The sequence below is a fragment of the Meleagris gallopavo genome, chromosome Z, assembly GCF_000146605.3.
Source record: "Meleagris gallopavo isolate NT-WF06-2002-E0010 breed Aviagen turkey brand Nicholas breeding stock chromosome Z, Turkey_5.1, whole genome shotgun sequence".
NCBI classification, from domain to species: domain Eukaryota; kingdom Metazoa; phylum Chordata; class Aves; order Galliformes; family Phasianidae; genus Meleagris; species Meleagris gallopavo.
The window spans coordinates 31,508,916-31,522,313 of NC_015041.2; the positions used below are offsets into that span (position 1 = coordinate 31,508,916).

Genomic DNA, 13,398 nt, shown 5'->3' on the forward strand with positions numbered 1-13,398 from the left:
TATACTACTTAATAAGCAGCAGTTTAGTTCTGTTGAGTGGTTTGCGTGGTGGGGTAGCTAAATAGATTGGGTGACTTCTGTAATTAGATTGTTGTTAATTATTGTGGGTGACAAGTTTGTATGATGGACATTAATTGTACAAGAACAAAGCTCTTAGATGTATTTGATTAGAGATTTATGATACCTAAATCAGTTTTTGTAGAAAATCTGCTTAACACTCTTTCTTCTTCATATTTTTGTGAATTCTTTTTTTTTTGTATATTTTGTATACTACTACTATAAGCATGTAGGTACATACTGCATTTCTGAATAATTTAATTAGGATACATGTCTAAAGCAGTGTTAGAAGAGCTGGTATTCACCACTGTGTCCTTTAAAAGTCCTACTCCTATAAAAGTCTTACGAATTTTATACTCAAATATTTATCAACCCACACGTGGAGTGGCCAAACTTTATCTTAAAGCTATTCTTCCTTGCTTTGAAATTATAGTGTATAACCTTATTATTCTGTTTAAAGCTTTCTTTTAATTTCCAACATGAAGGAAACCACAGACTTTTTTTGTATAGCATCTTCCTGCCAGCCTTTTCCTTGAGCTTTAAATATATACACTATAAATAGTGTAGTGTTCATCTCAATATTCACACAACTGCATCATGGGACTACAGAGGGAGTGTTGACGTAAATTAAGGAAAATTGTCACAAGGGTTACATTCTTCTTATCTGCTCCTTTGAGAAAGACTGGTTTTCGGACTGACCAGTCAAACAGCCCTTCTTTGTGGATCTTCTGGTTTGAATCTATATCTAATGCATAACTGAATACCACTTTCAGTAATCCCCACTCTGTATATAGCTTATGTTTCTAGTTAACTGAGCATATAAACCAGTGATGGTTTAGACTGAGGCAGGATAAAATACGTGAGGGGACAGATGAAAGAACAGAAAACCACTTAAAGTTCAGGGAGGCTTTTCAGTTTTGCACTGTACTAGCAAGGAAGGATGAGATAACGTAACTGCATTTAGCATGCAGAAAATAATGCTGAGGATGCCATTTCATAAATAATGCTGAACTAATCAAAGCTTGCTGGCACACACAAAAAAATTGGTAGACCTACTTGCCTCCGCTTTGCATAGTTCCTGCCCTCTTTGTTGTGCTATAGTATCCTTTTATGCTCTCTCATTTTAGTATCTTTTTACCTGTTTTGTATTTTTAGTATCTTTAGTATCTCCATCTGATCCTGTTGTGAACCAGTTCAGTTCACCACACTTTCCCTTTCTGTGTCAAAGCTATTAGCTCCTTGAAGGGAGGTGAGAAGCTGTAGCTTTAGTTTAAATATGATCTTTATGAATGTGTAAGTGGATGGTGAAAAGACTTACAGCATGAAAGGAGAGAGAGAGGATTTGTGTGCTGGTGATATTGTGTATCTTCCAGGCATTTCTGTGACACTGATCAATGCTGATACGCAGATTTGTCTGCATGTACAACTCTAGTAAGGCCAGTGATTGAGTTAGGTGGCTTTACATTAATGATAAGCTTGGAGGAAGCGGCTAAAAATTGCTCAGTAATAACTGGGTTTGGCCTATTTCTGTTTTTTGTTTACAGTGAAGGGAGCAATCTCACTCCTGCTCATCGTTACCCTGACTTCAAATTTAAGACGTATGCACCTCTTGCCTTCCGATATTTCAGAGAGCTTTTCGGTATCAAGCCTGATGATTACTTGGTAAGAGCTTGCAGTTTTCCTTTGAGATACAAATAATTTGTACTAGTTTCATACAGAGGAAGATGCTTTGGTGCTCAAACAGGTAGTGAATTTTGTACGTGTGGTGTTTAATTATTAGTGAATATTTTTACAGTTTTACAAAAATCTTAATTTTTCATCTTTGAGGCAATTGCTTAAAAAATCATGCCTAACTCTAGTTAATTAACTAGAGTAGCAGTTATCCAGCTCATTGTCTTTAGAGATTGTATTCAGTACTTCTGTACTGATTATTCAGCATACAAGTGTTTTTGGATTATTGACTTCATTAATTGTATTTGTGTGCAAACATTCCCATCTAACCTTGAGAAAATTGGAGTAGAGGCCTAAGAGTTTTAGAGTATATTCTTTTTTATCCATATTGTATACTTGGAAGTCTAATTCTTCAATATTCAGCTGCTTACATGAGAAAAATGTGATATATTTGCTATCATCATAAGAGCAGGCTTTATTTGGTAGAACCACTTTGTGCACTGCCAGAGACAAGGATCTGCTTACTTCGCTTCTCCTGCTTTTGGAATGACAGAGTGAAAAGGGGGAGCTGAATGTTTCTCTCATGTCCAGTCTGTCTCATGCTGATCCATGCGACAGAGTAGAACCCCTATACAAGTTAGCAGTTTTGAGCATCAATTTTATTGTTAAATTTTTTAGAACGTGTTTTTTAATTTTTTCATAATAAGTGGAAGCTGAATTTTTGCAATCAGAAGAATTTAACGGTTTCACTGAACAAAAAATAACGCGCAAACATGGTGTTGAAATATCACTGAATGTATTACATCACAGACTTTGTGTTTGAATACAACATAAGCTTTTTTTCGCTTTTTAGGCAATGAACTTAAAAGTAAAATATAGCTGCCCTCGCTTTTATTTATGTTGAACACAGGTGTGTGATTTTGATTCTGTAGCAGTGTGTATGGAATTGGTTTTACTAGCCCTCAGGCAATACTTATGTGTATGAACAGATAATTCCTTTGAGTTACAGATGTTAGCTGCTAGGAAATGCTGTTGGGTTGGAGTTTTATAAAGGTGTTTTTATGTAAAATATTCTTTCCTTTTCTGGAGCTCGAGAAAGACCAAGCATTTAGCTGTGTTAGCCAGCTTTTAGTAAAGACTGTAATTTGTAAATATTGTCACCTACAACTTTTATTCCACCTGAAGAAGTATCTGCAGTAGTTTAAATTAAAGATTACAGAAAGGCTATACTTGCTGTTAAGGGAAATTTGTGTCATGCTGCTCAGCAGTAAAATCACAGATTACTGATTGCTGTTGGAAGTTTCCAGTGTAGGCAACTTGGTTTAGATTATTTTTATCCTCTAAACAGCTAAACACACCAAAGCAAAGGAGCATCTCTGTCTGAGGAGCTAGAAATGGACAAAGCGTTTCAGTGGTCAAACGCAAGCAAAAGCTGAATGAAACTGATACCTTGTTTCCAGTTTCCATGCAGCCATTATAGAAATGCATTTTTTTATTCTTTCAGTTTAGGCAGCTGTTGAAAAACTCTGATTTCTGGTGAAAGAAAAGAATGAAGCTTTTCTGTGCCAGTTTTTGGGAGAAGTGTGTCTGGTACAGTATGTCTGGGACATTTCTTCCCTTGTTGGTGCAGGTTCCTCTTTTCCTAGAGTAAGGGAAGGTTGAACGCAGTACTCCAGAGCTGAGAGTAGAGCAGTTTCAATATTGTACCACGTTTCTTCTTAACAATACAAAAGTAGATTTCCTTCAGATTTTTTAAATACAGTTGAATTTCAGTGTGTTGTTGTAAGTGATGCAGGCATCCATTGGGTTTCTACTTACCCTGCAAGCAATCAATTTTTGTTGTTCCTCACTCTAAACAGGCATCACATTGCAACTAGAGCAGGTTGCAGTCCGTTGTGCCCCGAAGGCAGACCTGACCAGTGGCATACTGTAATCAGAGAACAAAACTTAGTTTGGGGCTCTGTTTGCAATTGATGGGAACACAGTATTCCTCTTGGTAGCATGTGTAGGGATTCTGACTGAGTAGTCCTACTTATTTTTGTGAAATCTGGATCTGTCATGTCATGATCATAAATCTTCTCTAATGTCTTACTTTAATGTAAGAGCATGCAAACTGATGCTTCAACAGGGAGTAGAGAGCGAGAGAATAAAGTAAAATAAGGAGAGGATAAATTACAGGAAGCGTAAGTAGGCTTACATGTCTAATTTCCAGTGATGGAGATCAGAAGATATACAATTTTATCTTTAAGTAGGAATTCTTGATTCTGCTGTGGTTTGGGGGAGTTTTGGTAGTTTTCAGGTTTTTTTTATTTCACTTAGTCTCCAGCAGTTTTAAAAAAATTGGTCTTTAGTCTTTTATTTTACAGGAATTAACTGTAAAATAACAAGCATATACTGTAGGTTTCTAGCTCTTTCTTACTGTGTTTTTGAAACCGTGTTTAATGTTAAAGATAATTGGTTTGAAAATTGTGTGTGTTGAAGCTTTATATATTTTGCCAAGAAAGATTCAGGGGCTGTAATACAGCCAACGTTTTGCTCTGTAGGCCTGTTTAGCATTAGAGATTAGTAGTGCTGTTATATTGTTAGACCACTGCAGCCAACAAAAGCCTCTCATTAATTGGAGCTGAGTAAACAGCAAATTAGAGAAAAGAACAGGCAAAATTTTTATGGCATGCATTTTTAATGGCATAAAAATTCCAAGAACATGGAAAGTCTCAGCCAGCACCACTATAAGAAAATGCACAAGGTAGTGATTTGAGCATATGAGAAGCACGCTTCTTTAGCTCAAGTGTCAAAAAAAACAACCAAACAAATAAAAAAAAGAACATATTTGCTACATTTTCTTATATCAATTTTCGTTACTGTCACAACTCTCTTAAATCACTGGCTAGATTCTGATTAATTTTAATGAAAGCAGTTTTCAGCAAATAAAACTTTTTTTCTTTTTTTCTTTTTTCTTTTTTTCTTCTTTTTTTCTTTTTTTTCCCCACCATGGAATTCCTTAGCTCATCTCATGTGCTGACCCAGTAAGCCAAGTTTACTTTGTTATTGAAGCAGTTATTCTTTTTGTTATGATAAGATCAGAAGACCCGCTGCTAAGAATAATTTCCTGGTGCTTATGTTGCTCATAATTCAGGTCCTGTGTAATTTTGTTTCTTTCAAAAAATGAAGCCTTAAAACTATTGGACTGCATGCTAGGTCTGTAAATGCAAAAAGCCACTGATATATAACAGAAGAAAAGTGTATGTGAATGAAAGCTTAATGTTACTGTATTTCAAATAAGCTCTTGAGTTTTATGTAAACAGATTTCTCTGTGGTTTTGGAGCTTACTGTCTTTTCTCCACTTACTTTGAATGAAGTGTTAACTGTAAATTAGTGAAGGTTAATAAATGTGCATTAGCGTCTGTGTGAGGTCTGGTTCTACTAGTGAAGAATACTCATTAGTTATTTTTCCTCCTTAATGTGATCATAAGCTTTCTCTCCACAGAGATTCAGTAATACTTATCTAAACCTTCAATATAAAGGCCCTCCAGAAATGCATTTCTTCCTTCTTGCAGTTATTTAGTTATCCTGTTTCAAACAGGCATGTTATCAGAAAACTACATTAGCAGTTATACTGAGATGATTATTGTAAGAGCATCAGCCCTAGTTGCACAGGCAATGAATTACTTGTTTGGGTGTTGTACGACACTTGTGCTTGTTGTGTCTTTTATGAAGCACATGTTGGAAGTACATCAGAAAATGAATGTCTGTGAAAAGTGAACAGTTGAAAAGAAAATATCATCAGGTTCACAGATTTGCAGTGCTGTTGGTCTCGCTCACTCAGTTCATTGCCTTGAGAATGGTGCAGTGGTTTGTGCAGAGGAAAGTTGTACCGCTTCCACAACTGTGCCACACACCCTCAAATTACTGTGACCCAGTTTGCGGTGCAGTAGTGTTTTTGCTGTTGAGGCCCAAAGGATGGAGCCCCCCGACTCCTCTGTGTTTATTTGCAGCTGCAGTTCTTTGTATTAAACTTTTACTTGAGTAATGCGTGCACTGGCATTAAAAAACTTTTTTGTTTCTTCCAGTATTCAATCTGCAGTGAGCCTTTAATTGAATTGTCCAATCCAGGTGCCAGTGGGTCCTTATTTTTGTAACTAGTGATGACGAGTTCATCATCAAAACAGTCCAACACAAAGAGGCTGAATTTCTCCAGAAGCTCTTGCCAGGTTATTATATGGTAAGTAATTGAAGTTTTTTTCCATCTTTATATTCATTACCTATATGTGTGCAGTTTTACATCACACTTCTAAGAATTGGAAGTCACCATTTGATGACTTTATCCATATTTTTCACAATATTTTTTTACCTTTCAAATTTGTACTCCCATATCCATCAGAAAGAATGGATATAAATCAAGAATACATTTAAGATAATAATTGTTATTCCCTTAGCATTCAAGATGAAGCTGAATGTCATCTAAAATGCTACCAAATTTTGCTTCTAACAAGCTAGTAACGAAAAAGACTTCTAAATCTCTAATTCAACTTTTTTTCTCCATTTTTTTTGTTTGTCTACCCTCTGCATTTCACTCAGAGTGGACAAAGAGACTAGACCGGTCAGTTTCTCTTTTGTTTCTGGACTACTTCAGTTTCTCATGTATTAAAACGATGATGTTAAAAGTATTTTTACCAAAATAATTTGTTCAATACCTAAGTTTTAAGTAGAACCTTTTTGAAATCTAATGCTAAGTTGATTGTATTGTTCTATGTGTGTCAGACATTAGAAACAGAAATCACCAATCCAAAATTAATTAAACAGTTCTCCTTTTTTCAACAAAAACTACTCAATGTGCATATAAACAGATTTTTCTGGGTAGTATACAAGAGTTTGGAATATGGCACCTGTGATTTTTGTTAGCCAGATTTTCTTTCCCTGTGTTTTCTTAAGCAAGCACTTAGTGTTATCTTCCTGCTTGTACTAAGAATGAGGAATGTAGGGAGCCTACAAACAGGAGGGGAATGAACTCTTTGAAAGGGTAGATAACTGCAGGACAGGGGGAGATGGTTTTAAGTTGAAGATTTAGATTGGATGTCAGGGGGAAGTTGTTTACAGAGAGAGTGGTGAGATGCTGGAACAGGCTGCCCAGAGAAGTTGTGGATGCCCCATCCCTAGAGGTGTTCAAGGCCAGGTTGGATGGGGCCCTGGGCAGCCTTGTCTAATGTTAAATGGGGAGATTTGTGGCCCTGCCTGTGGCAGGGGGGTTGGAGCTTGATGATCCTTGAGGTCCCTTCCAACCCTGGCCATTCTGTGAATCATTGCAAATGTAATCATGATTACGGTAATGTAATAGAGATTCAGTGATTGTTTAAAAAAAAATGATGCAGTGGTAGCATTTAAAAAAAACTACAATGGCAGATACTCCTTTTTTTTGTTTGTAGTCACGATAATCAGCTCAGCATAAGTTTGAGTTGAGCATTACTTCAAGTAAATGTAAGACCACTTTTCTTTGTTTCTAGGAACTTTAGTCTTGCTCTTAACATATGCAAGGACTTCCAAAATGTAAAGCTTTAATCACCCTGTTTCCATGAAAGCAGTTTGTTCCCATAGGTATATGTTCTAACTTTCTAATAATGCAAGACTTGAAGTAGATCTTCCATTTCTTGTGTTTTCATGCCAAAAACTGAGAGTAGTTGCATTCAAATGATGATTTTTACTCTCTTGTGATCTCCTATTTGTGTCATGATTCTGTAATGACCTCAGAGATGCATTCATATTTGTGAGAACAGTGCATGTCAGGAAGTATGACTGTGGCAGTTCAAACTAAATTGGAACCACCTGTCAAAAGGCAATGTGTGTTGGTATCAGCATCTGATTTATTTATTTATTTTTCTTCCAAGACTTGTGTTTAGCCTTTACATCGAAAGGACAGCGTGGTTATGTGAAGCCTCTGGGCATCACAGGAGGTTTGTTTTGTGGTAACCTCTCACTTTTAGATTCTTCTTAGAACAGTGTGTTGTGTTTAAGAAAGTCAGTTGTTCAAGGAAACTGCACTTAATAGGAAAATCTGTTCTGTTCTCTTGCTCTTTGTTTATTGTCTTTTGGCATAAAAATAACTTTCTTAAGCATGTTCATTTTTCTAAATGAATTTATTTAAATGTATTTCTTTTGTTCTAGAATCTGAACCAGAATCCAAGAACACTTCTACCCAAATTTTATGGGCTATACTGTGTTCAGTCAGGAGGCAACAGTATTAGAATTGTTGTAATGAACAATGTTTTGCCACGAGCCTTGAAAATGCATTTCACATATGACTTGAAAGGCTCCACGTATAAACGGAGAGCATCAAGAAAAGAGAGGGAGAAGTCCAACCCAACATTCAAAGACTTGGATTTCTTGCAAGACATGCATGAAGGGTTATATTTTGACTCTGAAACTCACAGCGCATTAATGAAAACATTACAACGAGATTGTCGAGTGAGTAAGATTTGACTATAGCATCTTTTCTGTTCATGTCTATTCTAGATTTAGTTCAGCAAAACAAGGAGTAGTATATAACTCTTTATGTTGTTTAACCTGCCAGGTCCCTCTCCATCCAATTTAATTAGAAAAAAACAAAGAATGTCAAAGTACTGATGAAAACTGTGTTTTAGTTAGTTATTAGGATTTAAGACCCATTTGTGGAAATACAGCTAAATCTAAGAGAGTAGCTCAGTAGAGTATTTCTTATTATTACTGTTTTCCATTAATTTGAAGTTTTTAATGAATCTTTCCTGATGCTCAGCGAATAGACCTGTAGTATTGTCATTAAGTAAGATAGAAGATTGTTTAAAATTGCAGACTCAGTACAGCTTTGGTGGGTCTGTCTCATTCTAAGTGGATAGAAGCTAATAAACTGAATAATGGAGGTGTGTCTTGTGGCAGCAGTCTTAGTTCTGGAGCAAAGTAATTTCCCATGCTGAAAGGAATTGCTTGATGTCCACGTAAGATTTTTGAGGTAGGGAAGGATGTCTGCCATTGTGAACCTAGTGAGTGATACCACTGTCTCTTGTAGGCAGAATTTTTTTTAAATTCTTTTTTTTTTTTTTCCCCGAAATAGTAAGAAAATGTACAGCTAGAAAAAAGAGGAGCGATTCAGTTCCCAGAGAGGTCCAAAAGAATCAGAGGGGGTTGTGGAAAGAAAAGACCTGCTTAATAATTTCTGGTGATAAAACAGAGAAATACATTGTCTCGAGAAGGCATAGAAAAGGCATCCTGAACATCACTTAATTGTTCATTGCCACCTGTGTTGCAAGATGGAAAGTGTTGGTTTTTTTAAATGAATAGTACTTTTTGTTTAATTAAACAAAACTGCAGTATCTTGGGCTTGATTTGTAAAGCTGGGTGACCTAACGTTCAGCTGCATATTCAGCACTAGACGTTTATCTAACATCATGCATTGTTCTTTTTGTAGCCTGCTGCATTGAGCATTTCCTGAGCTCCTGCCATGCGTGATAATGCAGAATGCATCAGCATTTTTGTGCATCCTCTTCCACTTGTTGAAAGTTACTTACCCAAGCAAAGCTTGGAGGGTAACCTGTTACATGGAGTATAATAAACAGAATCTAAAAAAGGGAACACAGTTGAAAAATAAAAACAGGAATTGATAATTTTCTTGTTGTCATGAAGGAGGACTCTTCCAGCTTTGTTAGAAACTGTTGGTAAAATCTTGGTGTTAGTGAAGAGCTGTGTGGAACATCAGAGCCAGTAAACAACACTTTTTATTCTTGCTTTTTCAATATTAACATCCCTAGCTGGTAACTACTCTTGGAACCATATCACTAAGCAAGAAGCCTGGCTGACCTTTCTGCTGGCAACAGAGAACGTGATGAGGAACTGCCTTATCTGTGCCTGCTATCACAGGCACACCCAACCCAGCAGCAAGCTGGCATTTTCCTTGGTCAGCCTTTGGTGCCATTTTAGCTGTAGAAACTCTTCTTGCTGCCCTTGACACCTACAAAATGCCTCACCTCTAGCAGACTGTTAGTTTCACTGACAATGAATGAAGTCTCTACTTGCATGGGGCAGGTGTCTCAGTTCCTTTTTTTGGTTGTTCTCCATCCAGCTCTGGTGTCTCACATTTGTCAAGGTGGTAGGAACTGAAAGCTTTATTTGCATACTTTTTTGTGCTTTTTGCATCCTAGCTAAATGAAAAATTGTAATATTACAGTGTTCATAAGGATATTCTTCAGTTCATGATACAGGACAATAAATACAGTTGGAAATTTGAACTAGCTTTCAAATTCCAGATTGTCATGGAGACTTAGTATAGCTATCATATTCTTGTAAGCAGGCACTATTGTAGTGACTGGGAGCTGGGATGGAATGCAGCCAAATGGTGCTACTGATGATACTGGCCTGAACCTCATTAAAAATGTTTTCTTTGAAGCCCTATTCATCTTGAGTTTCTAAAGCCAACATGCCTGTTTTTTATGTAATGGTAAATACTGAGAGTATCAAAAGATATTTAAATCACTGCTATTTAAACTGTATTTTATTTGTAGTAATCCTGATGTTAGGCTGATGGTGTCAAACTGTAAGCTACTAAAAACAAGGTGAATTCCCTAGTTTTCAAGTAAAATTCCATTCTGACAAATATTAACAGAAACTGTTCTACTCAGGATGAGATAAAGATAAAAAAGCTTTAAGCAAATAATAAGTAAAACCACGATCAGTGAAGATGGTTTAAGGTGCATTTTCAGTGTTGTTTGGTTTTGTTTTGTTAAAGATACAAAAAACTGAACTCCACTTCAAACTTATCTCTTTTCTTATAAACATCTAATCCCACAGGAATTCTGTGTGGAGGAATATTTATGTATAGATTAAGGATAAGCTATGTCACTAACTGAATTTTTAGGTATAAGTACCATGAGCATGTCTCAGTTTGTGAAAGAAAGACTAGAAGTCAATTAACTGTAGTATTTTATTGTACATAGGTGCTACCAAATCAAAGTAAAGCTAGGCATCCATTATTGTGTGCTTGATCTTTACCAAAGCTCTTAAGTAATTTCGTAAGTGCAAACTACCTGTCTTCTGGGTAGAACGCATAGGAGAAGATACCAACTATGTTCTCAGGCACCAGGAATTACAGTCCAAACACGTAAGAAAGGTTGCCTTTTGAGCTTCATATATAATAATCAAGAGTTTTGCAGATAAGTGTTGATCAAAAGGAAGAAAGAAGATCCCTTTTAAAACAGACAGTGTCATGATTATTCAGAGATAGTTTTCTACAAGCTCATCTAGATACCTAACAAAGTGCGTTAGCGTAAGTTTAAATGGAAAACATGAATTTCAGAAGAATAGATAGTCATGGATTTTTTTTTTTGTAAATCTTTGCTTCATGTGTTTGCACATATGTAGTATGCCCTTGAATGTCAACTAGTCATATGCAGGAATTTTGACCTATTAAATACAGCTTGGTGGTGTTTTTCTTTTCTACCTGCTGCTGAATCCAAGAGAAAACAAAAAAATGGCTAGTTAAAAGTGCAGTTGACTGTAGTAATTGGTCATATGGAAGAAATTCTTCCAACCAGTGTTCTTTTGCTCTTTACTTTGCTGTTAGTGTCTGCTCAGTAAGATGCTTATCTGTGTGTGCTGTGCTAAGTTTCTTTTTGTCAGTAAGAATGCAACTCCCAGTATTTCTCCCTCCTCTTGCATAACATTTTTCAGTATATAAATACTGGTGACAGAAAAACTGTCTATGAAAATTGAACAGCACTTGTTTATCCTGAGGTTAAAATTCCTTGGGGGAATGGCAAAGACGATATTTTAAAAACTAACATTAAGATTTATTCTACATCTACGTAAAAAGGGGGGATGAAGAAAACAATAGCGTTTATAAGAGCACTAGTGATCTTCACGTGTTACTTTCAGAGTGGCTTTTGTTTTCCTAGTGAGGCATATTAAGAAGCTCACCTAGAAGTTCAGAATTTATTCTTCTCAGCGACCTTAATGGGCCTGTCAGTTGAATAACGCAGTCTAATAGACACGTCAGCTCACTCCAAGTCCAAGGCTTTTTGTCTTGTATTAAATGATCAGTTTTTCGGTAGGAAGACGGTTTATTTTTTAAGTTTTCAATTGAAGTGCTAATGACTTAAGAATAGACAAAGTATGCCTGGAGATGCTTTGTGTTTTATGATTTCACTGGGAATAAGTCTTCCAAATTCTGGAAAAATAACCTTTTTCTCAGAAAATACAGCAATAACTAAAACTGAGATTCAGGTAATCTTTCATTCTTCATCCCTCTTCTTAAAGTGTTTTACAGCAGTTGAGGAAACCAAAAACATTCCTAACAGTTAATATGAGGATTGATGCAGTGATCCCTCTTTGGAGGAGTACTTTATTTCTTCCTTGTATTTTTTGCATTAAAGAAAGAAGTCAGGAGAGTAACTAGGTGTTCCATAGGAGTATTGTGACTATTTGCTAATATCTCTGTGCTATCTGTAGTATGAAAAATTTGTGAATGCCATTTCTCATTGCTGTCAGAGTAGGGCTTAAAGTCACGCTTGTTTGTTGTTCTGTTATTCTTTCCCACTGGCTAGCAATTTTCAAGATATTAGGGCGAAATGCATTACTGCTAAGATTTTAAAGTAGAATTGCAAACTAAATGACTGAGTTCGGCTTTCTATGTTAGATTTCCCTTCTGATAATTTTAAATGGAAACTAAACCTACTTATTCTGAGGTTGCGCTTCAACAAAACCACTTCTTTTCAGTTTGATGCAACATCACCTGTCAGTAGGCATTGGACATTGGCACACTTGTTTCTGAGAGTGCATATTTTTGTGAGACAGTCTTCTGTGTTTTTTTGGTATTTCTTCAAGAAAATATTTTTCATTACGTTGGAACGTGATCATTGATGAACTGTTAAATTCATCTTATTTCTGTTATACTAGTTCTTATGCCCCTTTTCTGAAACTCTTATAGGAGAGGAAAAGCTTGGTTTTGCAGTTAACCTTACAAGTTTTTTCTTTTCATTAACTTGTAAAATTACCTTTTTCTAAGTAGTATTTTCTCTGATTCTGTGAAAATTGCAGGAGGCTTTGTGATTAGCAGCATGAATAGAGATTTTGCCATCAGTACATACTTTGGGCTGTATGGAGTATGAAAATGAAATTACATAGCAGAAATATGTGCTTTTTGTTAGTCACTGGCTGAGCTTTTTCACTGTGACCTTGTCTAAGATGACTCATGGAACACTTTAACATCTGATTAGCTTAGAAAAGAGAAAATCTGATGCAGGGAGTTATTTTTCCTTGTTCAGAAGCAATGTATTTTGAGATGCAGCTTGATTGGGCTTTTATACAGTGTGAAGGCAAGGTAGTGCTTAAGGCAGGAATGCTGAGAAGCTTACCAGCTGGAGGCTGCTGGTAAGCATTGCTTACAAACAAGTGCATGACAAGAACGTTCATCCATCATTAACAAACACAAGAATGTTCTTGCAGAAAGAATTCAGCTTCTAGTTACTTTGACAAGTACATAAGAAATATAAATTGAGTGGAAAGCAGCTTTCCTACCTCTTTGCATATATTTGATCATTGAAGTTAAAATTATCTTTGGAGATTGGTATTAAGTAGTAGACTGCTTTTTCCTTATTGTATAAGGAAGAAATTCACAGACCATTAAATGCTTCCTGGAGGTTGCCAACAAAT

The 13,398-nt window shown here is 36.1% G+C and overlaps 1 protein-coding gene across 1 annotated transcript in view; it reads left to right on the top strand.

The window, feature by feature from the left end:
* The window catches only part of PIP5K1B (phosphatidylinositol-4-phosphate 5-kinase type 1 beta), a 97,636-nt gene that overhangs the window by 54,539 nt on the left and 29,699 nt on the right, over positions 1-13,398 (top strand). Inside the window, 4 exon segments of the mRNA XM_010725716.3 lie at positions 1,602-1,719; positions 5,799-5,856; positions 5,859-5,950; positions 7,888-8,187. Of these exon segments, the coding sequence (XP_010724018.1) occupies positions 1,602-1,719; positions 5,799-5,856; positions 5,859-5,950; positions 7,888-8,187 (568 nt within the window).